Raw genomic sequence first — 25744 nt, forward strand, 5'->3', positions numbered from 1 at the left:
TTTTTTTTTTTTTTTTTTTTCGTATTTTCCACACATTTGTTTGTACCTCCCAGGCTGGTTTATTATTTTTTTTTGTTCCCGGCTGAAGGTCTTTATGTTGACTAAACAATATAGCACCACATGGATCTTTCTTTAAATTTTCTACGCAGTTGTGTTTTTGAAAAATTTGCTAATTTTAGATAATCAGCGTCCGTTATCGATATACAGAAAATGGTAATTGCCATGTTTTTCCACAACTGAGATTAGTAAACGTTTCAAAATTTAAAGGTTTGAAACTTTTTTATTGTCAAATCAAGTTCTCTAAAGAATAAAAATGATTTTGGTAAAGTTGATTGATGATATACTGTGCTTGAGAAAATTTGTCCATCACGGCAAAAACAAGGCCCTAAATGCCTTTCATTTATGGGCGAAGGTAAAGAATACATTCACCATCCATTTTTGGCATAACAAAAACTCTAAACACCGAGTGTATGTATTCTTTACTTTAGCCCGTTTATGTCTCTAGGCCTCTGCACCCAGTCTGACGTGCTTCTTCCCTATGACTCATCTTCTTAATACCCGTCCCTCTATCACTCTTGCTGTAATTATATGAGAGCAGAACTGAACATATTTGTGCTTTCACTTACCCTCCCTGGAACCCATTCCTTTGTTTTGTGCATTATCAGTATCATCCATTGCCACTTATTTTCCTCTGGATGCCCCTTTCATCTTCACTTCTCCTCTGTACTCCCTCTCATTCAGCTAATGACAAGCCCACAACTTGCATTCATTTCCCACTATTTCCACCCTTATTTAACTCTGACTTCGTCCCTGGTACTGTACATCTCTTGTGCGTTGCTCATACTTCACATCAACTGTACTGCCTCTTATTATCTCCTCCTCCCTCACTCCTAAAAAAACACTGATATTCACCATTGACCACACTTCCCCCATTTACCATTCACTGCATTCACCTCTATCTGCCACTCTCCTTTTGCACTTTGCAAACTTACAAATTGATTTACTCTGTCCAATCCTCTGGACCACTTCAGTTCACCTCCCTGGTATCCCCTCACACTTCTTAACCACCATCTTCTCTCTTTTCTCAACTGGTGTAGCTATGTACCGTCTCTATTGCAAGACACCTGTTTCTATCTAGCTTTCATACTTTAACATCTCATCAGCGAGAATAAAGCTACCTCCCTCAATACTAAACTCCACATCAATCAAGGAGTCTTGTCTTGCTAGTTACTTGGTGACCTCACTAGTGCTGGTGTCACATAAAAACCACCCAGTACACTCTGTGAAATAGTTGATGTTAGGAAAGGCATCCAGCTGTAGAAACCATGCCAAAGCAAACATTGGAGTTTGGCACAGTCCTCTGCCTGTCAAACTGTCTACCCCATGTATTAGTCTCATTGCTCTAAACAAATGGAGAGAATGTAGAGCCATAAGGACTTCTTTTTGTCTAGAAAAGTACAAGGCAACCTCACTAATGCTGGTGCCATGGTAAACTGCACTCATTACACTGTGAAGTGGTTAGTGAATGAACAGAAACACTGTATGGTCCAGTGAACACTTGAGTCTTGTTTTGTCAATGATGTGAAAACCTTTCTAGTGCTGATAATAGAGTAATATGCACCCAGTATACTCTGTACAGTGGTTGATGTTTAGAATGGCAACCAGCCATAGAAACCTTGTTAAAATAAATTGTTTGAGCAAAATGCTCCCTATCATGTGTAAGGGAACACAAACTCCAGTTAAGAACTTGGATCATGACAACCTATCCAACCAGTAGATGTAAAGTGATGATGACTGCATGTACCCTTGTAACATGAAAGAACATTACCACCATACGATGGAAATGGTGTCAAACTATGGGAAATCCAATTTCTTTATTACTAATTACTTGTAATATATTGTGGCATGGAAAAAAAAAACGATAAAGGGTGTCTCAGATTTTCTTGAGTGTTCAAATTAAACTAAATTCTCTCTTTGGGAACATAGCTCTAAAGTCTTCCTTTGAAATTTCTGTTATTCCATTGAATTTCAAAAGCTCAGGCTGCCACACTCTTAAATTCTCATATGACAAAACAGATTTTTGATCTTGAAATTAATAAAACTTTGTGCAGGGCTTAAAACTACAGTAACAGGACTAATTCTCTGTTATTATGAAAAAAATATCAGATTCCTAGACCCTGTGGTCAAGCAAATCTAACGCTTCCTATGTGGATTGCAGTAAATGCTCCAAAGGCTTTCCTAAAGATTTCAGCTATGACACAAGAAACAGTCAGTGTATGAAGACACCACAGCCAAATATGTCAAGTTGAGAGTTGAAATGTACATAGCATACAGCAAACATCTTATGTACAACTGTTGCGTCTACTGAAATTTACTCTTCTGTAAACTCAATGAGTTATATATTTTCAAGTAAAAGAATATGACTGCCTACAGATGTTTTTTTTCTATTTATGATGATGATATGCAATGGTCATTATGTTAGTACTCCAGAAACAATGTGAAAGTTGCTGGAATGCAAAATGCACAATAGACTACATGCTGTTGTCTTCTCGTACATTTTGAATATCAACAGTTAGTTTACTTTCCAGAAGGCACTGAAAGGATGATATTTCAAAATGTTCTGCCAAACAGTATATCTATGAGTATGCCTTTGACAAAAGAACATGGAAATAAAGAATATGTGGGAGAGAATAAAATAATCCCTAGAATATACGTAGCATATACAATGAAAACAGATTTCACTTCAGATTATTATTACTATATATTAGTAAGTATCAGGGAAAGATTGAAAACTTCATTCATTACCTTATAATGTCATTAAGATTTTCGTTATTATTTTAATATGAATAAAACATGTAAAAGGAAAAATATATTTCAACATTCATACTTTAAAAACAATCAGAAAGGCCTCAGTAAAATGCCCATGTTTCATCAAAAGGCATGAGCACAATGTGTGTGTGTATATATAGGGAGAGAGTTTTTGAAGTGATGTACAGGTAGTCAGAATGTTGGATGATGATATATATATTCTTATAAGTCACCCTGTATACAAGATCTAAGTACATTTTGTTTCAGTTTTGATAACACCCACTTAGTTTTTAGCATTTGTTATTACATTTTTAAAGGAATTTTGATTGTTGTAGTTGAACCCTGGATCAGATCTTCCAGCAATGATCACCTTTTTTTTTAGAATATGTGTCCTTGCTTTTTGAAGACGCTGGCTGTGTACTTTGAGGGTGATTTATCTGTTATTTCTGGCAGGACAAAGAATCAAAGAGAACGCCTCCAGCTCATGTGCAGAAAATAAAGGAAACATTAATTTTTCATTTTACCCTTTATAGCATATCATTGAAAGAAAAAAAACGAAAACGCTACTTTCACGTAGAAACTTTTAATTTTCCAAAAGCTTTCACTCTTATCTAAGGTTTGAATTCTAAATATCTACCAAATATTTTTCTTTGCTCAGTGCCCTATTTTCTAAAGCTACAGTTTTTGCATTTGTATGATTACTTATTCTCATCTTTATTTCAGAAAATTATTTTGTCTAATGAGTGACATTACATGCCTATGTCAGAACTAAAACTAAAAAAAATTTTTTTATATCTTTCTAATGTGTTTTATAGACTGGAATGGGGCTGAAGAGGAAAAAAATGACATAAATGTGTGGGAAGATAATTGGGATGATGATAATATAGAAGATGACTTTTCAAAACAGCTTCGGTAAGTAAATATAATTTGGATGATACCAATTTTTAATGAATAACAAGTATTTGGTTGTCCAGCTTTAGTGTTGATGAACATTACAAAATATCAAACTAATGAAAAGTAAATAATTTTAAAGTTGTTTTGCATGTAATACAGAAACTTAATAATATTTTATAAAATCAGTTAGCATAATCTCACTAGAATTCATTTTATTACAGTGGATTAGGAAATTGTAAAATAGTTGTGACATGTTATATATATATATATACGTGAGATAGGTAGGTATTAAAAGATAGCTGGATATGACCTTTTGGATGCAGTCTATAATGTTTACATGTGTAGCTGCAGCACCAAATGTGGGAATAATACTCAAAGAAAACTAAATGCTGTTGATTCATTGCTAACCAAATCACTGCCTCAAATAAAATTAAGTCATCACCTCATTTTACTCTAATGAAATTTTGAAATTTATGCAAAGTGCAATAAAAGTAAAAACCAAAGCCAAAAATGCTTATTTCAAGTTGGGAAATATCATAAAGATATTTAGAAGTCCATTGAGCATATTTTCCAAATATCCTGAGGATTTGATCATCAGTGATACAATGTTCTGTATGCTGGCCATTCAAGAGTGACTCTTTTAAACTTTTGGAATTTTATGAGTGTATTGATAAACTTTCAAATTGTTAGATAATTCTCTAATTCCTTGCAGAACTTCAAATTGCTGCTTCTCCTTGGTTGGCTGTCTTATCTTCATTATTTAAAGTGTAAAAATACAAATTCACAGAGTAGTCCAAAAATTTGAATGTTTATATGGTATTTCCCATAACTTAAAATAAGAATTTTGATCATCATTATTTTAAGGTCCACTTTTCCATGCTGGCAGATTTTCCATGGCTGGATACCCTTCCTGTCACTAACTCTTACCTGTTTCCAAGCAAAGTAATATTTCTCCATGGCCAGACATGTTTTCATAGAATATTAGAAATGAATGACATTTTATTTACAATGATCACACATCAAAACAAGGAGAGACACACACATGAAGACATTTTTCAATTTCTGTCTACTAAATCTGTTCACAAAGCTTTGGTTGACCCAGGCTGCATAGTAGAAGGCACGAGTTAATTAGTGAAGAATTTGAATTGATTCTAGTACCCCATTGTGAGTTTTATATGAGCTTTGTAGAAAGTCAATAACTGATTTAAAGCTAAGGTATTTCCTGTTGCTACAGAGAAAGGCTTCAGGATATAGTTTGAGCTATTGTTTTGTGTGTGTGGAATCACCAGAAAAGATCAGATTGTGAGTCTTGGACAACATGTAGCTAAAACCTAAGTAACTACGGAGTGTGAGGTACAACATTGCTATATGAGTTGCAGTACTTCATGTCTTCTATTTGTAACTGTGATCTGTCCTACAAACATTGTGTTCATAAGTTACACTACTTTCAATAGTAATTCATGTTCTATGCACAAGGCATGACACTGAGCCTTCAGATGGTCAAGAACACTATGTCAACTTTATAATTAATGTTTCTTTAACTTAGAATGCTATGTGAAACATTTCTGTTAATTTGACATGCCAGAATGATTCAGTCTACATACACCAGATGAAAACAGTGTTGAGAGGTTGTCCTTACAATTTATTTAAACGTAAGTCCTGCCTCACCTTCATTGGATAATTAATGAATAATCTCTACAACAATCAGTTCTGGTTCAGACATTAAAAATGTTATAAACTCTTACATTTTGAATATATGTCTATTGCAGTTAAATCAGATTTAGCATTTAATTATTCCATGCATTTGTACTGCAAAAAAATTAATGCTTAGTGACTTGAAATATCTTCACAATAGAGCTTCTCTTTTGTTTTGACTTATATTCCTACATTGTTTTGTTTTTCTTTTAGGGCTCAACTAGAACTACAAGGAAAATCTCTAGAAATTCCAGAACCAATGAAAACTTAATTTGCATTATTTTTAACACTATTCATCATCAATTGAAAATAAAATGTTCTTTTTTTATATATTTGTTTTGTAATTATTGTTTGTTTAAAACAAGAACTAATGAAAAAGTATTAAGTTTTCGGTATGATATATCAGTTATCATGATCATATTAATAACAGGCAATTCCCATAGTGGCATGGTTTGAATGCAGATGCACATGCATACATCTCACTAGTTTCTGCTCACAAGGTATAGATCAATCTAAAGTTACAGTGACATTTACATGCTTAAGATTTTGCACTATGATAGTGAGCCTGGAACTATGAGGCTGTGAAGCAAATTTCTTAACCACACAACCATGGTGATCAACATTATCATCATTTGAATATCCATTTTTATTATGCTAACATGATTATAGAAATTGTCACTGGTGTTTATTTTGCTTTTTTATTGGTAGGCTCAACATTTTGAGAGCTGCTTTTTCCTATTTCCTCAGACTTCATCTGCCTCAGGCAATTTTTTTTCTCAGGACATATTTCCATTTGCATCATGATCAAAGGTTCTTGCCTCCAACTCCATTATGATTAATCACCCTAATGCCTAATTCCATGTTATCAAGTACTTCAACATCTCCATTAGCCTCATCTATTACATTGTATACAAACTACTACATAATTATATACAGATGAAACAGAGTGCCAGACAACTCTCATGATAAATCAGTTGTCTAGAGTAACATTCAAAGACTCTCCAAACACATGATTGGACTTTTCAGTTCATCATCTTACTTCATGAACCATCTCTTGGGCTATGGTGTCACCTCACATCATCATCATTTAACATCCATTGTTCATGCTGGCATGGGTTGGCATGCTGGAAAGCTGCACCAGGCTCTAGTCTGATTTGGCATGGTTTTCTATGGCTGGATGCCCTTCTTAATGCCAACCACACTGAGAGTGTAATGGATGCTGTTACATGTCACTGGCACAGGTGCCATTTTCATGACACGGGTATCTGCAATTTTACTCGGCTTGATGGGTCTTCTCAAGCACGACATAATGCCAATGGTCTTGGTCATTGCCTCTGTGAGGCCCAACACTTGAAAGGAACTTGGCCACTTTGCCTCCATGAGGCCCAACACTCGAAAGGAACTCAGCTACTTTGTCTCTGTCAGGCCCAATGTTCAAAGGTTGATTTTTTTATGTGCCACCAGCACAGGTGCACTTAGCTTGAGGGCTCCTCTTAAGCAGAGCACATCACCAAAGTTTGAAGCTCATGCTTCACCACCTCGTCCCATGTCTTCCTGGGTCTACCTCTACCACAGGTTCCCTCCACAGTTAGAGATCGGCACTTCTTTACACAGCTGTCCTCATTCTTACCATGACCATACCAACACAGTTGTCTCTCTTGCGCACCACATCTGATTCCTCTTACGCCTAATTTTTCTCTCAAGATGCTTACCCTCTGTCAGACATGCACACTGACATTGCACATCCAGCAAAGCATACTGGCTTTATTTCTCTCAAGCCTACGCATGTCCTTGGTTGTTATAGCCCATGTTTTATTGCCATGCAGCATAGCTGTTCACACACAGGCATCAAACAATCTGCCTTTTACTCAGAGAGAAGCCCTATTTTGCCAGCAGGGATAGGAGCTCTCTGAACTTTGCCCAACTTAATCTTATTCTCACAGTTAAACTCACTGAACAACCACCTCCACTACTAACTTGGTCACCTAGATGCCAGAAGCTATCGACTACCTCTCACTTGCCCCGGTTTTTATATATGTATTGTGCTCTCCTTCCATGTTATAGTAACTCATGCCTTGTCCCTTGCATTAGGCCTACATCTCCCTCAACCCCAGGCTCTTGCAGACTACTCAGCCATGTCATCACTCTTGTCCTCTTCTGACAACTATTTCATTTTTACAACTCCTGCTGCTCACCTCTCTTCTGTATCCCTCTATCTCGCCCACCCTTCAACCCTACTCATTTTAGCAGTCTGCCACACCGTCCCTTCATTCTCCTTCCCATACAATCTTTCAAATCAGTTCAGCTCACTTTGTGGGGTCACTAGGTACCTTATCACCATTACCTATCTCTTGTAGCTCCTACTGTTCAGTTTCCTTTTCTCGCCTCTTGCCCTGCTGGACGTGAGCAGCCATGCAGATCCTCTACTAGAACCTGCACTACTGCACCCCCAGCTTTCAGTTCAATCCCCTTATCCTCTAGCATGTAGCTAATCCCTTCCCCACCAAGGCTTGTAGTTCTGCAAGCTTCGTGACAACATAGTGTAGATGGCATGAAAAAGCAGCCAGTCTACACTATAAAGTGGTTGGCATTAGGAAGGGTATCCAACAGTAGAAACAATTGATTTTGAAGACTGTGGAATAAATGATAATCAGATGGGGCAATGTCTGGTGAATATGGTGGGTGGAGCATCGTTGCCCATTCAAACTGCTCCAGCCTTTGGAATGTCATCCTCGTATGTGGCCAAGCATTATCCTGGAAAGAATACCTTTCATCTTGAAACCAAGGATGGTCGTTTTTCTTCTAGCACTGACTTAAGCTGCTTACAGTAGATCTTTGTTATCATTTGGTTTGGGTTTAAAAGTTCAAAGTGGACTAAACATTTCATATCCCACCAAACAAATAACAACACTTTATGTGGGTGAAAACCTTTAGCTATGAGTGCCGATGTTTCTCCTTTCCATTACCCACTGTCTTTGGCACTTGACATCTTATAGAGAACCCATTTCTCATCACTATTCGATCCAAAACAGGTTCATTTGTGAGACGTAACAGCAAAGAAGAACACACATTCGCTCTGTGTGTGATTACACTTGGAAGTTTTGAGGAACCCATCGACCCAATTTGTTAACTTTTCCGATGGCGCATAAGTGTTTGTGAGTGGTTGGATGACCAAACCCAAGCTTCTCTGCTAGTTCATCAACAGTTACAGTGTGTGTAAAAGAGTAGTTGAGCAGTTGGATTCAGAGAAGCCAGCAGCAGTCACAATTAGCTCCCCATTCAGTTTGTGTAGTAATCAATTACTGTGTAGTATAATGTAATATGTCCATGTTACTGAAAATCCAGGAAATCTGAACAATAAATTTTTCTGTGAGGAGTAAAGTCAGGAGGTATGGGAGACAAAGAGAACTTTTTTTTTTTAATCCATATGACTTCCACATGATTACAGCCATTTCATAACTTACATTATGCAGTATTATTAATTTCAGTATGCAAAATTATATGTACATCTTTACATCAATATGTATGCTCAGCATTACACAATATAATTGTATATTCATGAATTGATGTAAATAATGAAAGCTAACTCATCAGGTCACTGGAACATAACAAGTACATCTACAATTCAACTCTATACACACAAAATTCACTCTTTATGGAAGGCCTGAATAGGAACAGGATTACAGTAATTTGGTCAGTAAAAGTAAACAGTGAAATCATCTTATATCGTGTTTTTTTTTATAGAATTTTACCCCTGAATACACTCAAGCCAATTTAGGTGAGGCACTTGAAAGAAATTAAGAGAATTTAGTAATCTTAATTTAAGCAAAATAACAGTAAGTAAACTAAAATAACAAGTAAATATAAGTAAAATATTATCAATGTATAGCTTGTTAATGCGAATGGATATATATGTACTAGGTATATTACAGAATGATATGCTATATGAATAAATATAAAATGTGAGATTGTAGTAATTTTTGTGGATGAATGTGATAGTAGGCTGAATTTGAAAGAAAGTTGATTGTTGAAGAACTTAATTCTTAAATTCTTTTTGAATCTTAGTTCACAGCTCAACAGCCTACATTTATAAAATCTTGTATTCTTTAGTTTTCTTATCAGTGAATTATTTTTGCTATTTTTACACCCTCATCCCACTGCCTCCCTCACCCTTCATTAGGATCATGCATAAGAAACTACATCAGATTACCCTAATCTCTGTAAATTGCTGTCCTGTTTTTCATCTTATCTTATATTGCTCCTTATTTTTTTTTACTTATTTCAACTCTTTTACATTATTTTGCCAGTGTGGAATTGAGGATTTTAAAGTTTTAGTTGGTGGTTCCAACATGAGCCATCTCTCAGAGAAGAAAACATGGCATGTAGGATTCAACTTGGAAAATCAAGCAATATGACCAAACAGTTTAAGCCTACACTCCTGAATCAAAAGAGTAACAGGACACATCCCAGTTTCTGAGTATAGTCATTGGTTGGATACGAAATCTGGTCAATGGTAACTCATAATCAAGCAAAGTGTTCTGGTAACAAAGGAGTTCAGTTGGCTCCTCAGGGCCCTGGACAGTGTCTACATGTCCTTCATAGATAAACAGGAAGGACCAGAGACCTGAAAACCCAAAGCTTTGTCCTCTTGCTCAGATATCAGAGCATCTCCAGTGAAACCACAACTGCACCAGTTGTCCAAGTCTTTTTAAGACTGAATTCTTGTTTAGAATAACCCTGGCAAAGACCTTACTGTGCATTGGGAGGAGTGTAACAGCCCTATAGTTGTTGCAGTTGAGGCGGTCACCTTTACCTTTCCAGAGAGGGATAATTATACTTTTCTTCCAGTCAGTCACTATGCTACTACTCCAAATTGACCAAATGGTCTGTTGCAAGAACAAGACTGCAGCAGGCCCACATTCTTTGATCATCTTCCCATAGATGCCACAAACACCAGCTGCCTCCCTGCCCTTCAGCTGATTTTCTGTGATATGAACCTTGTCTATGAAGGGCAGATTTCAGCTGACCAGCACGTCAGTCATCAGCATTGAAGGTACTGCAGTTTTCAGAACAGTATTAGGTGGGTCCACCTTATACAACTCCTCAAAATATGATACCCAATGAACTATCACCTTGGATTCCTCTGTCAGGAGTACTTCATCAGATTCCAGGATACCAAGGGAGGAAGATTTGACACACAACACCCACCAAGAATTGTGATTCCTCTGTTGGCAGTATATGAGTCAGAAGTGTGAAATTGACTCAACCTTCTTGCAGAATCCTCAAACCTGCTTTTCCTTGTCAAACCTTAGTCTCTGAGTACCCCACATCTCAGATCCTGAAACAAATTTTCAGGGGTCCAACTCAGACTTACTTTGTGGTTACACCCAACCAATGCAGTGTAGCGAATAAGTCTTGCTTACACTGTTGTCATTGAGTCTGTTGGCATCCAGTCTGGGATAAGAGTCCCTGGGGAAGGTGTATTAATTTACTTTTCCAGTTTTACCCACTCTCTTTCTTTTTTGCACATCAGCCTTGTTTAACTTGTAAATTGTTATGTGCGACACAGTGAATAATTAATAAGGAAAAGAATTACTTTCAACAACATTTATTAATGATACTAGATACTTTTCATATACATAATGTACAATTTGTTAAATACAAGTTATGTGTTTGAATCAGGAAACAATAAAATTGTCAAAAGATTAAAACTGAAATATCTCATATAAATTTGGATATAATTGCTGGTTACAACAGGAATTATCTTTTCAAAAATTGAGTGATGAAAATCATCTTATTAAACAAAAGCCTAAAGGGACAAGAGCTTTGATTACAATGAAAAAAATTCCTATAGAGAGTTGAACTCCAAGGTTTATATATAAACTCACCAAGATGTTTTAGAATATTCTATGAGGCTTTTAGGTATAAAAATTAAACTTTTCATTTTTCTGTCACTGCTTATCACAAACTGATGTCAATGATGATAGGGTGGGAAAAAATTGTCACATATAGCCAAAATAACTGGTTAATATTGGTGTCAAATTTTGGCAATAGGCCAGCAATTTTTGGAAGCATTGACCCCAATGATCAACTAGTACTTATTTTATTGACCTGAGTTTGAACTCAGGATGTAAATATAGACAAAATGCTGCTAAGCATTTTCCCAGCATGCTAATGAGTCTACCAGTTCACTGCTTATACACTGGTTGATATTACCAAATGTAGAAGATGGTGAGCTGGCAGAATTGTTAGCATACCAGGTAAGATGCTTAGCAGCATTTTGTCTGTCTTCTTAATCCAAGTTCAAATTCCATTGAAGTTGACTTTGCCTTTCATCCATTCAGAGTTGATAAAATAAGTACCAGTTGAGCACTGGGGTTGATGTAATCAACCAACACCTCCCCCTGAAATTGCTAGCATTGTGCTACCTGCTCACCTATCCATCTAGTGGGCATACTAGCCTAGATTGACTACATTCTCACCAGAAAATGGAAAAGATGGCTGCTTATAAATGTCAAAACTTTCCCAAGTGAAGAGTGTATCCCTCAGCATAGTTTAGTCATTAGCGACTTCAGAATCAGGGCTAAAAAACTGCCAAGATAACCAGTGTGGAAAAGAAAGGTCTGGAAGCTTAAGGATCCTCTGAACAGTCAGAGATTTAGAGATGTGTTACTTGAAGCATTTAATGAAAGATGAGGATATAGTGATATATAACATGGAGGACAACTGGAGGTTCCTATGGGACAACCTGTTTAGGGCCACTGTCCAAATTTTTGGATGGTCCCTTTTTAACTGAAGGTGACATGGTGGTGGAATAATGTAGTTGACAGGGTCATTAGAGAAAAGAAACAGGACTGAAAGTATGTGGTAGCAGAGAACTGTATCAGATAGCTAGAAAAGATACTAGGTGACAAGTATATTTAGCCAGGAGAGAAGCAGAAAAGATGTTTGCCAATGTTCTGTGACACGAGGACCAAAGACTTGAAGTGTTTCAGATTGCAAGATTGTGTGAGAGAAAATTGTGATATGAAATGAGAAAAATGTGTCTGCATTTAGTGATTCTGCAAAGAAAGAGGCTTGTAAAGGCTGCTAAAGGCAGAAGAGTCTGCCTAATGTGAATTCAACAGAGGGACCAGCTATCCAAATAGACAATAGCTTAGTAGATAAAGACATGAAGAATATGAAGACAGGGAAGGCCCCTGATCCATCAGGAATCACCGCTGAGATGCTTAAAATATCTAGTGGTGTGGGCAGTCTAGTCATCCATATAGTTAATTGGGTTGTCCTGAGGGAGTCCTACTCAATGATTGGTGTAGCAGCACCATAGTCAACTGCTATAAAGGTAAAGGTGATGCCTTTGACAGAAATAATTACAGAGGTATCAAATTGTTGGACCAGGTGATGAAAGTTACAGAGAGGGTCACAGCCCAGCTAATTAGGAAGAAAGTTAGTGTAGTTGTTGGTTTTGTGCCAGGGAGAAGCACCACTGATGCTATATTCCTGGTAAGGCAGCTGCAAGAAAAATACTTTGCCAAAAATAAATCACTGTGCTTGGCTTTTGTTGACATGGACAAAGCCTTCAGCAGGTCACCTGCTCCCTTATCTGGTGGTCAATGTGGAAACTGGGGATAGATGAGTAGTTAGTGAGGGCTATACAAGCCATGTACAGGGATGCTGTCAGTAAGGTGAAGGTTAGAAATGAGTATAGCAATGAATTCAGTGTACAAGTGGGAGTTCATCAAGGATCGGTCCTCAGCCCCTTCTTGTTCATCATAGTCCTCCAGACAATAACAGAAGAATTTAAGATGAGTTTCTATGCTGATGATCTTGTTTATATAGCTGAATCACTACCAGAACTAGAGAAGAAATTTCAGGTGTGGAAGCAAGGTCTAGAATCAAAGGGCCTTATAGTCAATTTAGCAAAGACCAAAGTCTTAGTAAGTAGGAAAGCAGACAAATCACAAATCTGTTCAGGGAGATAGCCCTGCTTGATATGTAGAAAAGGCATGGGTAGAAAATCCATAAGGTGTACCTGGTGCAAGCTATGGACACATAGTGGTGCAGCAATATCAGAGGAATGTTAACAGAGAAAATAGTTTTTGTGTGTAGTAGATGTACAGGTACAATGAACACTAAAAATGTACAGAAAATAGACTCTGTCAAATGCCAGTGGGGATACTTAGTAGACATCTGTTATCTAGTTGACCATGTCAGCAGTAGAAGTGACTGCTCCAAGGGCATAGCTGCGAGAATAAGAATAGGCTGGGCAAAGTTCAGAAAGCGCCTACCTCTGTTGGTAACAAAGGGTCTCTCCCTCACAGTGAAAGGCAGATTGCATGATGTCTGTGTGCTACATGGCAGTGAAACATGGACTGTTACTGCAGAGGACTTGCAAAGGCTTGAAAGAAATGAAACTAGTATGCTTCACTGGATGTGCAATGTCAGTGTGCATGAATGGCAGGGTGTAAGCATCTTGAGAGGCATAAGAAGCATTAGATGTGGTGTACAAGAGAGAAAACTGTGCTGGTATGGTTATGTGATGCATATGGATGAGGGCAGCTGTGTAAAGAAGTGCTGATCACTAACTGTGGAAGGAACCTGTGGAAGAGGTAGACCCAAGAAGACATGGGACAAGATGGTGAAGCAAGATCTTCAGCTGTTGGGTCTCACAGAGGCAATGGCAAATGAGACCTTTGGTAGTTTGCTGTGCTTGAGAAGACATGTCAGGCCAAGTAAAATTGTTATCACAGACAGTGCTAGTGACACATAAAAGACTCCCACTACACTCATAGAGTGGTTGGCATTAGGAAGGACATCCAGCTGTAGAAACCAAGCCAAAATCAGACTGGGGCCTGGTACAGCTCTCTGGTTTACTAGTTCCAGTCAAACTGTCTAACCCATGCCAACATGGAAAACTGATGCTAAATGATGATGCTAATAATGATGATTACCAAATATAGTAATATTATTTGCTGGTGGTTTTGACTTTCAAATTGAATTTGAGGAAGGTTATCTGCTACAAAATCATTAAGTGAAATTGTGGAAGAATCAAGTTTTGTTGATATCAACATAAACACTTCATCTAATACCATCAATAATAATAAAACTAATTATGTACAGTCCAAGCAACTGCAATTAAATGAACAACTGAAATTTGTCAACAATTTGCTCTCTCTAAAACAACAGTTGATTCATTTCCATAACCCAGAAACTTTCAGTTATCAATATGATAAAATATATTTAGTGAGTTAGCTATTAGCACCACTAATGAAACAACAACAAAAAAGAAAAGAGAAAAAAACTATAAAGCTCTTGGGAAACCTATCTCAATTTTCATTTGAAAAAATTACCTTAATATGTCATACCATATAAGTCATTTCAAAGAAAAACCATTGTCCAACATATAAACACTTGTGATTATATAAGGAAAAGGGAGTTATTGATGACCAATTTTTGCTAGCTGGTTTATGAGGAGATTCAAGTCCTGTCTTTCTGTGAGCTTCTGAAAATTTTTACACTGCTTATGTTTGACCTCCAAAAAAGCTATTTCTCACAAAGCAGGATTAACTCCGCCTATACTCTTTCTAATAGAAGAATCCAGGAAACATCACTACCCACTCCATGGATGGAACAATTAAAATCTTTCAAAATACCAATAAAAGAATCAAAAGAGGAAGCAAAGAAATACCAGATACATTATAAAATCAAACCAACTGGGTCAGTTATACAGATGGCTCACACTCTGAGAATGGAGTAGTATTGTGGGGCTACTTGAACCTTTCAAAATAATAATGCAAATATAAGCTTCAGATTGCATCATAATTTTACAATGCTTGATGCCAAGTGGTGAGGTATGATAATATTCTTAGATGATTCTGCCACAGAAATTCCATGAAACAAAAAAAGGGTTCCTTCAGGCCAATAACTATTCCAATGAAGAAAAAACAGTCAAGTTGAAATAATTTTGAACATTTTTCTGAAATTAGATAATTATTTAGTGGAAAATAATAAGCAAGTAACAATTATTTGACTATCAGGACATGCAGATATCAAGAGAAACAAGAAAGTAGATGGATTAGTAAAACAAGGAGTATAGATTATTTTTCAAATCTTTCATAAGTTAAAATCATTCAGCAAAAGTATAATGAGTCAAGCGGGGTGAATATGAGAAGAATCAAGAGACAAACAATTGAACTTCAATTCCCCATTATCTCAATTAAATCTATCAAGGTATAAATACTGCGTATCTAGGGCAATGTCCCTGCTTGATATATAGAAACGCTGTGGTAGAAACCCCATACTCTATACAGTGTACCCAGTGCAAACTGACACAAGAGATGCAGCAGTATCACAGGAAGTTGAACAGAGAAAGTAGTCTTTGTGTGTGGCAAATGTGCAGTTACAATAAACACTAGGAATATGTAAACAATAGACTTCCTCAAATGTCTAGGGAAATCCTTAGAAGTAGTAGATAACTTCTGCTACCTAGGTGCCCAAGTTAGCAGTGGAGGAGAAAGCTCTGAAAGCATAGTTGCAAGAATAAGAATGGGCTGGGCAAAGTTCAAAGTGCTGCTAACTTTGTGGATAATGAAGGACCTCTCCTTCAAAGTAAATGGCAATTTGTATGAAGCATGTGTACAAATAGCTATGCTACATGGTAGTGAGACATGGAGTGTGACTACTGAGAACATGTAAAGGCTTGAAAGAAATGAAGCCAGTATGCTCCGCTAAATGGGTAATGTTAGTGTGTGTGTAAGACAAAGTGTAAATGATTTAAGAGAAAAATTGGAAATAAGAGGCATCAGTTGTAGTGTGCAAGAGAGAAGACTGCACTGGTATGGTAATGTGATACGTAAAGATGAACAGCTGCATAAAGAAGTGTTTATCTCCAATTGTGGAAGGGGTAGATCTAGGAGGATGTGAGATGAAGCGATGAGAAAGATCTTCAGATGCAGGGACTGAGACTTCTGACAATTTGCCATGCTTGAGAAGATATGAAAAGCTAAGTAAAATCATGGCCATCTATACATACAGACATGTTCCTCTGTCAGCCAAGAGACCTTTGTTTTGCAGATGCTGGCGTCATGTAAAAGGACCTGTGCCGGTACTACATAGAAAAGTAGCCATTTGGGGTCACATAAAAAGATCCTGTACTGGTGGTGTCACATATAAAGAACCTGTACTGGTGCCAAGTATAAAGTACCCATGTCAGTGCCATGTATAAGACACCTGTGCCAGTTTCACATAAAAAAACACATAATACACTCTCTAAGGTGGGTAGCATTAGGAAGGGCATCCAGCCATAGAAACAATGCCAGAACAAACAATTGGAGCTGGCTGATCAGCTCGTCAAACTGTCTAACCCATGCCTGCATGGAAAACAGATGATAGAATATTCAAATGTTAAACTATTTTGATTTTGAACAGTAAGCACATCCTAATTATTTCATCGTTGTGTGCACAGAGAAAAATGTTTATCATACCTGGACAAAACTAATAAAACAATGATAATGAATGTTGGCTTCAAATATGTTATATTCCTCTGAACTACACATTACTTCATGAATAGGTCCTATGTGATCAACTTTATGCTCTTGTGGAGCCAATTTAGAAATCATGCAGCATTATTTATTCCAAAGAGACTGTCTAAAATTACCGGTGGCACGTTAGAAAATCATTCGAGCGAGGTCGTTGCCTGTGCCGCTGGACTGGCTCCTGTGCAAGTGGCATGTAAAAAACACCATTTTGAGCGTGGCCGTTGCCAGTACCACGTGACTGGCCCTCGTGCCGGTGGTACGTAAAAGTACCCACTATACTCTCGGAGTGGTTGGCGTTAGGAAGGGCATCCAGCTGTAGAAACTCTGCCAGATCAGATTGGAGCTTGGTGCAGCCATCCAGTTCACCAGTCCTCAGTCAAATCGTCCAATCCATGCTAGCATAGAAAGCGGACGTTAAACGATGGTGATGAATCTACCAACCAAAGATAAGTTCTTTCAATTCATGGAGGGTATAAAAAGTTCAACAAATGCAAAAACTTATAACTGTTTTTTTACATGTTCTTATTTCTCTCTTGTTTATATTTCGAAATTATTATTTTGTATAAGGGTTATTATATACTTTTCTCTGTCAATCATTGCTTATCACCTCTAAACAAACGTTTAAGTTGATGAAATAAATTTGACAAGATTATCTTAAGATATATATTTATTGATTGTACCATTTCACAAAGATAAAGCATAATCAAGATTGACGACCAAACTGATCGAAAGTTCTACCATTTCTTACAATATTACAATGTTACCTTCCTTCTGAAACCAAGTGAAAACTAAGTTACATCCACTTCTCTCCCCTGTACTTTGACTTCACTACCTGTTGTAGTGGCTGCTGCGACTCCTTATGCAACTGCCATCTGTGACTTTTATCTTGTTGAACTTACAGTTATTTTAATAGGTGAACAAACTACAAAATTGATGTCGACATTTTTTGAAATTCTATCGAGGTTTTATCTTGGTTGGTTTACCTCTGTATAGTAAAATGTATTTGCATCTATGAATGACCGGCCATTGATTGTTGCCATATAAGTGAATGAGTTTTTTTTTTTAATAACTTTTCCTTTATTTCTCTTTCTTTTTGCTTGTTTCTGTATCTTTCTTTTAACTTGAAAATCATATAAATCTCTGAATTTTATCAGCTTTATTGACTAAATAGTCCATTTCACATGATTAATCTCTAGACAAGTAACGGGAGAACTAGTGTTTATTTTACCAGCAGTTATCTTTCTATCTGTTTATTATAAGTGTAATTATTTTTTTAAAAGAATAATTATGACACCCTTGAACCCAGTTCGGTATCAGAACACTGGAGAAAAGGTAAACCTGTGCCTCCTTTCCTAACATGCACATATAAAATCAATGTTGTGATTGTATTTGTTAGTCAACCCCGCCGTTTTTTCTCTTTTTTTCCCCCCAGGAAATAAAATAGCACAACCCGCATGAATTTAATGACATAAACCATTTTTAGATTTGAATGTAGGAATATGTCATAAAAAAAATAACTAAATGTTAGATTTATTTCTCTTTTGCATTTTACTTCTGTTTAAATAAATGTACGGAATATTTTCCAATTAAAGTGTATTTCAAAACTACCAAAAACACGCATAGTGCTGTATTTTCATTTGACAGCATATATTTGAGGTTTTATAATATTTGAGATGCTATTTTGTGGCTTAAGTAAGGTTAATTCATAATTGGCCATTCATGTTTTTTTTTATCTCCTTCGTCTTGATAGGTTCACTTATTGAGCAGTGCTAATCAAAGTTTCTTCTTCCGTCACACGACCAATTCCACATTTTCGAGCGCCCCAAGAAACATCATGGCGTCGTTTTTCTTGCAAGCCGTTTTCGGACCACGTCTTTACAGGATCCATAAACCAAATGAAGCGGAGAAATACTATCAGTCAAAATATTTAGAAGCTTTTGGAGACAAAATTATTTCTTCTACTCATATGGTATTAAGTTTTTCAAAGTGGGCGTCACCTTTTATAATTCTCTATTTTTACCGTCATGGCTATTATACAAGTAACATGTTAGTGGTCGCTGTACACTCCTTGTCCGGAGCTGCTGCTGTTTATCTGATGGCACTTGTTATTCGAGGTCTAGGACGGTATATGGATGCAGATTATATGGATTTTCAAAGAAGCTTGACTACAGCGAAATCTAGTCCTTCGCGAAATAATATTCAAATGTTAAACTATTTTGATTTTGAACAGTGGGCACGTCCTTATGATTTCAGCGTCGTTTCCACTCAGAAAAGTGCAAGGACCATTAAATCGGACAAAACTAATAAAACAAACATCAATGAAAAATCTCTTTTGCGAAAAATAATGGATATTCCCATGTTATTGCTTGGTTATGTTTTTTTCAATGTCATGGGCAGAGCGCTCGTCTATCCCGGTTCCACTTGGGTCGTGAACAAAATGAACAGAAGCATGCTTTTATCGTATAGGGCAAAATTGGTGGAGGAAGACGGAGCGGTAAGAGCTCGAGTTGAGACTTTCGATAAAAACGGCATTGATACTGTATTTATTGACAACAGAAACAAGACCCTAACAGGCCAGACTCTCGTTATATGCTGCGAAGGAAACTGTGGCTATTATGAAATTGGTATATTGTGTACTCCATTTGAAAAAGGATATTCCGTGCTAGGCTGGAACCACCCTGGTTTTGGAGAAAGTAGCGGACACCCCTGCCCTAAAGAAGAACAAAATGCAATAGATTCGGTTATACAATATGCAATAGAGGGCCTTGGATTTTTACCAGGAAATATAATAATATATTCTTGGTCTATCGGTGGTTATGTTGCAACATGGGCTGGAATGACTTACCCTGATTTAAAGGCATTAATAATTGATGCATCCTTCGATCATCTCCTGCCTCTTGCTATCACACGCCTGCCTGCCTTCATGGAAAGTTTTGTAACATTGTGTGTTTATAAATTTATGAACTTGAATATAGCAGAGCAAGTTTTGCACTATAACGGACCGATAATTTTGATTCGTAGAACTCATGATGAAGTAATTACAACTAGCACTCAACCAGACCTTCTTAGCAACCGTGGAAACCACCTTTTGACACACATATTAACTCATCGTTATCCTAATATCATTAACAAGGACACTTTACAAGAATGGTTGGGTTATTCTGGCGTACAGAAAGCTACATGTCTGAGTGAACTAAGCTATACAGAATGCTCCTTATATTTGAAGGAACTACCTAATTCTTTCCCGATAAAAGAAGGTATTGATTTAACAAATGAGATGAAAAGACAGATGACAATATTTTTAGCTAATAAGTATATGATTGATTTTGCTGCCACTCACTGTATTCTGTTACCCACTTCTGTGTTCCAAGAACCCGAGTCTCTCCATTATTAAATGTTTTTTAAAAAATTTTATTGGCCTAAACACCTGTGCACCTTGGTTCTATTGAAAAGATAGATCAGATACTTTTCGATCTCTGGTTTGTCTTAAATGCGAAATTCTTTTATATTCATTTACACCGATGTACATTATTTATTGTTGTTATTGTTTATCATCTTAATAGGTCGATAAAATTAGTACCTATAAGTACTGCTGCGGTCGATTTAATCGACTAAGCTCCCCAAAACTGTGGTATTGTACCGATATCTGAAATATGGCAGAATTTGTCAAGCGCTGGCCAAAAATATTTTGCAGCATTCAGTTACGCCCCTTTACAACTCATGCCGGCTGCTTTGCCTTTTCGTACTTCCTGGATCGATAAAATAAATACTAGTCAAATAATGATGTCAATCTAATTGATTATCCCACATTTTCTCTAAACATTGTAATAATGTTTGAAGTTTGACTTATCAGCATTTCTGGTATTTCCCTATGACTGATGAGGCTCTGAATAATGTTACAGTTGTACTCATATTGTATCAATATTATGTATATATCGGAAAATGAGAGAGAAACGAAATGCAAGGAAGTTCAGCCATTTCTGTTACATTACAAGCTTTTATTTATTCATTGTATTCAAGATACCACAACGTTACTGTTTTATACACCAGCCTGTCTTTTGTTAATATTTGTTGTTTTTTTTCTCATTAATCTATATTTTGTAATATATTTAAAAACAGCAATTATTTACAATATATATTTGTATGAAATAAAAGACCAATGCATTATTCTATAATGATTAGTCTTGGTATTTCAACAAAATATTTTAAATGATATAAATTCCTTGATTTATGAATCAAAGTTCCATTCTATGCTTCTGAGCCAATCCACTGTCTTGAAAACTACATCTTCAGTTTCTACACAAACTTTTAAAAGAATTTCATTAGGGATACCTTGCCTATCATCTAAAAAAGTAAAATAAAAATAAATTCTCTGGATTTGAAGAATTAAGTTTTTAATCTGAAAGTTACTACTGTTGTTAAAATACTTTAAGCAATTTCTCTAAACTTAATATTTACCATATCTTAAGCTTTGTTCTAATAATGATTTTAATTAAATTTATTTCAATTCAGTGCTAATAAGGGGAAAATGTTATTACTTTAAATCCATGTTTGACTGTAATTTTAATTATACAAACTTTCTTTTCTGTTGGTTCTTAGATTTTAAATGTTTAAAGGTAATTAAGAACAAAAGTTGTAAACTTTCATTTGCTAAAAGTTATATATTTTGTCTCTTTCAAAAATTAGTGCAGATCAAAATTATATTTTGATTTTGATTTCAGTAAACTCCAAGTAAAGAGAAACGTTGGAATATGTGATATCTATGGCATGTTTATTTTTGTAAAAAATAGTTAATATTTTATTTAATTTATACCAACAGTGGCATCATCAAATCTGAGTCAACAAAGGGGCCTGTATGCTGCTGCTCAATCTTTTGGAAATAGCAGTCACACTCCATCTTAAATAAGGATGGACACATTGGCTAATCTAGCCCTACATACCACTAAAAAGGTGAGATGGCTGCAACTGAAATGCCTTTAATCATGAATCTGTTTAGTTAGCACTGAGCTGGAGCTAAATGTCGTAAAATTTGTTGATCAGCTGACTATTATTAACTTCTGCCAGTTTGTGTAAACACTAATTTGTGATAGATCACTAATTTATGGATTAAAAAAAAAGTTAATTTCATCTGTCCCATAGATGGGATAGCCTTTATTATTTTTTTTCTATTTTAAATGTAACTTTTAAATATTCTTTAAAAAAAGACTAAAAACGTTGTTTCAAAAAGTTTAGTATTGATACTAAGACAAAAAACATACAAAAAAGGTGTGGTACCTTCAAAATCGTGTTGATTTTATCTTATTGTATTGGAATGACCGTTATAATTTGATACAATGAATCTGTGTTATACAGTTTGTGACAAGGCTATACTTCTGAATTACAGCTACAATCAAGAACTTTTCTACATTTCTGTCTATTCAACTTTACTTACATGGTATGGGGTGACATTTGCTCAAGATGTTATGCAGTAGGGATTGAACCTGTGACCTTATGTTTACAAGGCAAACTTCATAACCAGTCTGTTATTTTGGGGTGTCCTGTGGGACGACCTAGATGAGTTATATAACGCCTATTAAATGCATACATATAGGTAAAAATTGCTGATTGCTATATGCTTTAATGCTGTTTTATATTTGTACAAATTTGATGTTGACCTCAATAATTATAACTTGTGTTACTGAAGAATGTCTGGTTATGCTCTTGCCATTTTTTTTTCAAATTTGTTTTCTTTTCTGACCTTCCAACTAGTTAGGTTATATAATGGTTAAAAATAGTTTCTGATTTTTTTTTTTCTTTTTTGAAGATATTGCAAGTTAAGTTTCAACTGTCTCAATCAATGAATTTCATTAAAAGCACTAAGGGTTATTAAATAATTTAGAGTTTTTCTAATTACATAAACTCTACTAATGAAGAAGCCATTAACCTAAATTATTTTGTTGTGAATTGAAGTATATACTTTAAATTACTGATATTAACACAAAACTCATTGGCGAAAAAAAATATTGTAAGATATCTTTTTGCTTTTGTAAACTGTTCAAGGGTAGCAATAGTTATTTCCCTTCATAAAGGCAATACTTTATTTGATTTAAAGATTGCAGTTATAAATTTATATCCAAATTCCCTCTTAATCCTCGTTTACTGTCACCAAACTTCAATGTAAGATTTTGTTTGAAGATTTTAAAAGTAGATTTATTTATTGATGGATTTGCTATCAAAATTTGGTCGAAGATTATTGGAGTAATACAGCTATATGTTTAACATTTGTGGTCTAAAACATTCCATATTTATCTTAGTACACTCAACACTTGGTTGTCATACAAATTGGATAATTTATTGATCTTTAAGTTTATTTGAATGAAAACGGATGTAATTGATCAGAAGTTATTTGAAGCAATGTTCTCCCTTACTAGGCTTTTTAAAATTGAGACTCTTCTTTTACTTTAGATATTAATTAAAATTCTCTTGCATGTTTTTTTTCAGGTGTTTCATTCATAATTTATAATCCAAGATTAGTATTTCTTTACTAATTGAAATATATTTTCACCCAAAGAAATTTATTGATTTTTGCATTTTCTTTATTTGATATTGTTTTGTATATTTGTTTCCATTTAACCCATTCTAATTTTTTTCTAACACAAATACAAATATATTAACATACACACATCTATCTGTATGTATGTGTGTGTGTATGTATACAGGGTGTTTGGGCTAGATTTAACAATTTTTTTTTATGCCTCCTTTTTTGAGGAACAGCTTACAGTATATCTGAACAGTCAATGGCATAAAGATAAGTTATAGTCGAGAAAAAGTTAGCTGACATGGAGGACTGAAAGCCATCTGAATATTGGAAAGAAGTTGCTGTATTAGATTTACGCTGGGTATTGAAATTCCAACATCATGACTGCCGTTCATTGCTCTGTAAACATAGTAACTAGGTTTGATAGGGACATCATGAAAACCGAGTTCCCCAAAACAGGTGGTCTTTGGGTGTGTCTCAAGTGAGGATGACATCATACAGTCCCATGTATTGGAACAGGGTCTTGGCTTAATTCAGATGGGTATATGAAGCTGCTGGAGATTGTTATCAGACTTTGGCTGGAGAAAGTTGCTGTTGAAAGGCCATATGTGACAGCAGGATTTGGCTGCTTGCCATACCTCTAGAACAAGTCAAAAGTGGTTGTTGGAGAATTTCTACAACTTCACCAGCCCCAATTTCTGTTCTAATCCCCACCGATTGTAATCCCAGAGGTGCATACCAACCGCTTCACTTCCAATATAAAGGCCAAAAACAAGGTGTTTGAAAATCTTCCCGTGGACACTGGTGAATGCATGTACCAGGTTCTGGAGTTGTCTTAAGGCTGTGGTGGAAGTGAGGGTGGCTACTTTGAGTAAATTGTTATTTCCCAGCCATTTACTTCAGGTATTCTCAATGGGGGTGTTAATTTGCCACAAACAAGTGGATATATTTTTTACATACTTCATGTAAATGTAAACATGCATAAATAATTACATTTTACGATGGCAGATTAACAAACGCATGGCAAAAACCACCCGGGTATGTACACTTACATATGACAAATTTAATGAAATGAAATCGGATGAATATTGTACTGTAAGGAAATGTTATAAATAATAGGGATATGGGGATCTTTTTTTGTTGCTGCCAGTTTTCTATTTCTTTAAATTTTGTTTCAGTTGTTTACAGATTTGATGTACCAATTTACTAGTTATGAAAAATTAATAAATAAAAGGTTAATAGATTTAAAATATTGCAAATTCTAGGTAACTTTAGCCAGTCAAAAGCAACAGACACATTGGTGCTTGTTACCATAGTAACAAGCGAAACTATAGTCTGCTGTCCGAACTACCATCACCATCATGTGTACCTTCTTTGGCAATAAGTCAAACTAACCCTCACATAGAGTTGTTTTTTTTGTTGTTTTTTTTTGTAATTTTTCGCAAAATTTTGTTGAGGACTTTTTCCTTTTTAAATTATATTCATGCCTGTTCGACCGTTTCACATGAATTTATTCATTAAAACTTCTTACAAACTTTCATCATAGTAATGTTTTGCTTTCATTTTGTTTATTGAAACTTCATTGTAATGTTTCTGTTTGCATTAAAAAATTTTTTTTATTGACAACTATTGCACAGAAAATACCTGCTCCCAAATCCCATCTTCAGATAAGAAAAAAAATTATCAAACTTTCAACTTCTGTAATATTTTTCTAAAACTCTTCTGGAATAAATGAATCACAAAATTGGATTTAGCATGAAAAATTACATTAATATACCAAATTTGAAAATTTTAACTTAATTTTAAAATTTCAAAACCAGTGATAGCAATAGAAAAGATCCAAGTACCATACTTAAATAGTATTTTATAAAATTTCCTCCTGTGTATGGAGGAAAATAGAATAATAAGGTAATCCCTAAGTGTTAGTATGCTTATTTTTAAAGGCATTTTAAAGTTGGGTTTTGAATAATACAGACTGCATTATTCAGGTCATTTACAATGGCAGGAGATACTTTTTGATTAGTAACAGATACCACAATTAGAAGTGAAAAAATATCGTTAATTGACCCGAATAATACCGTCTACTGCTTTCAATTTTGCCCTCTTCACCCCCAAAAGAAAAACTTAAAATGCATCTAATGACAAAGATAACACTTAGAGATTACCAACAATAATAGTTAGTTACCAGATCTATTGGCACATGCCAGTCTTTGAACAGTAATTGTTACAAGCTTGTACTGCTTAATTATTACTATATTGATAATGATATTCTGAAATTTAATGGTATTGTGGT

At 35.5% G+C, this 25744-nt stretch overlaps 2 protein-coding genes across 4 annotated transcripts in view; both read left to right on the forward strand.

Moving 5' to 3' along the window:
- Positions 1-5725, forward strand: part of LOC106871952 (26S proteasome complex subunit SEM1) — an 8097-nt gene extending 2372 nt beyond the window's left edge. Inside the window, exons 2-3 of the mRNA XM_014918729.2 lie at positions 3624-3720; positions 5611-5725. Of these exons, the coding sequence (XP_014774215.2) occupies positions 3624-3720; positions 5611-5668 (155 nt within the window). The 3' untranslated portion in view covers positions 5669-5725. The remainder of the gene's footprint in view (positions 1-3623; positions 3721-5610) is intronic.
- Positions 5726-17612: 11887 nt separating this feature from the next.
- Positions 17613-24989, forward strand: LOC106871946 (phosphatidylserine lipase ABHD16A). 3 transcript variants are annotated; one of them, XM_014918720.2, is made up of 2 exons: positions 17613-18266; positions 18685-24989. In XM_014918720.2, the coding sequence occupies exons 1-2, from the start codon at positions 18222-18224 to the stop codon at positions 20326-20328; spliced, it is 1689 nt and encodes a 562-aa protein (XP_014774206.1). In that variant the 5' UTR covers positions 17613-18221; the 3' UTR covers positions 20329-24989. The 3 variants fall into 3 exon arrangements, with proteins under 3 accessions (XP_014774206.1, XP_014774207.1, XP_014774208.1); XM_014918721.2 differs by having other exon boundaries at positions 17615-17978; XM_014918722.2 differs by having other exon boundaries at positions 17615-17847.
- The last annotated feature ends 755 nt before the right edge of the window (positions 24990-25744 follow it).

This window comes from Octopus bimaculoides, chromosome 4 (genome assembly GCF_001194135.2).
Source record: "Octopus bimaculoides isolate UCB-OBI-ISO-001 chromosome 4, ASM119413v2, whole genome shotgun sequence".
Lineage (NCBI taxonomy): Eukaryota > Metazoa > Mollusca > Cephalopoda > Octopoda > Octopodidae > Octopus > Octopus bimaculoides.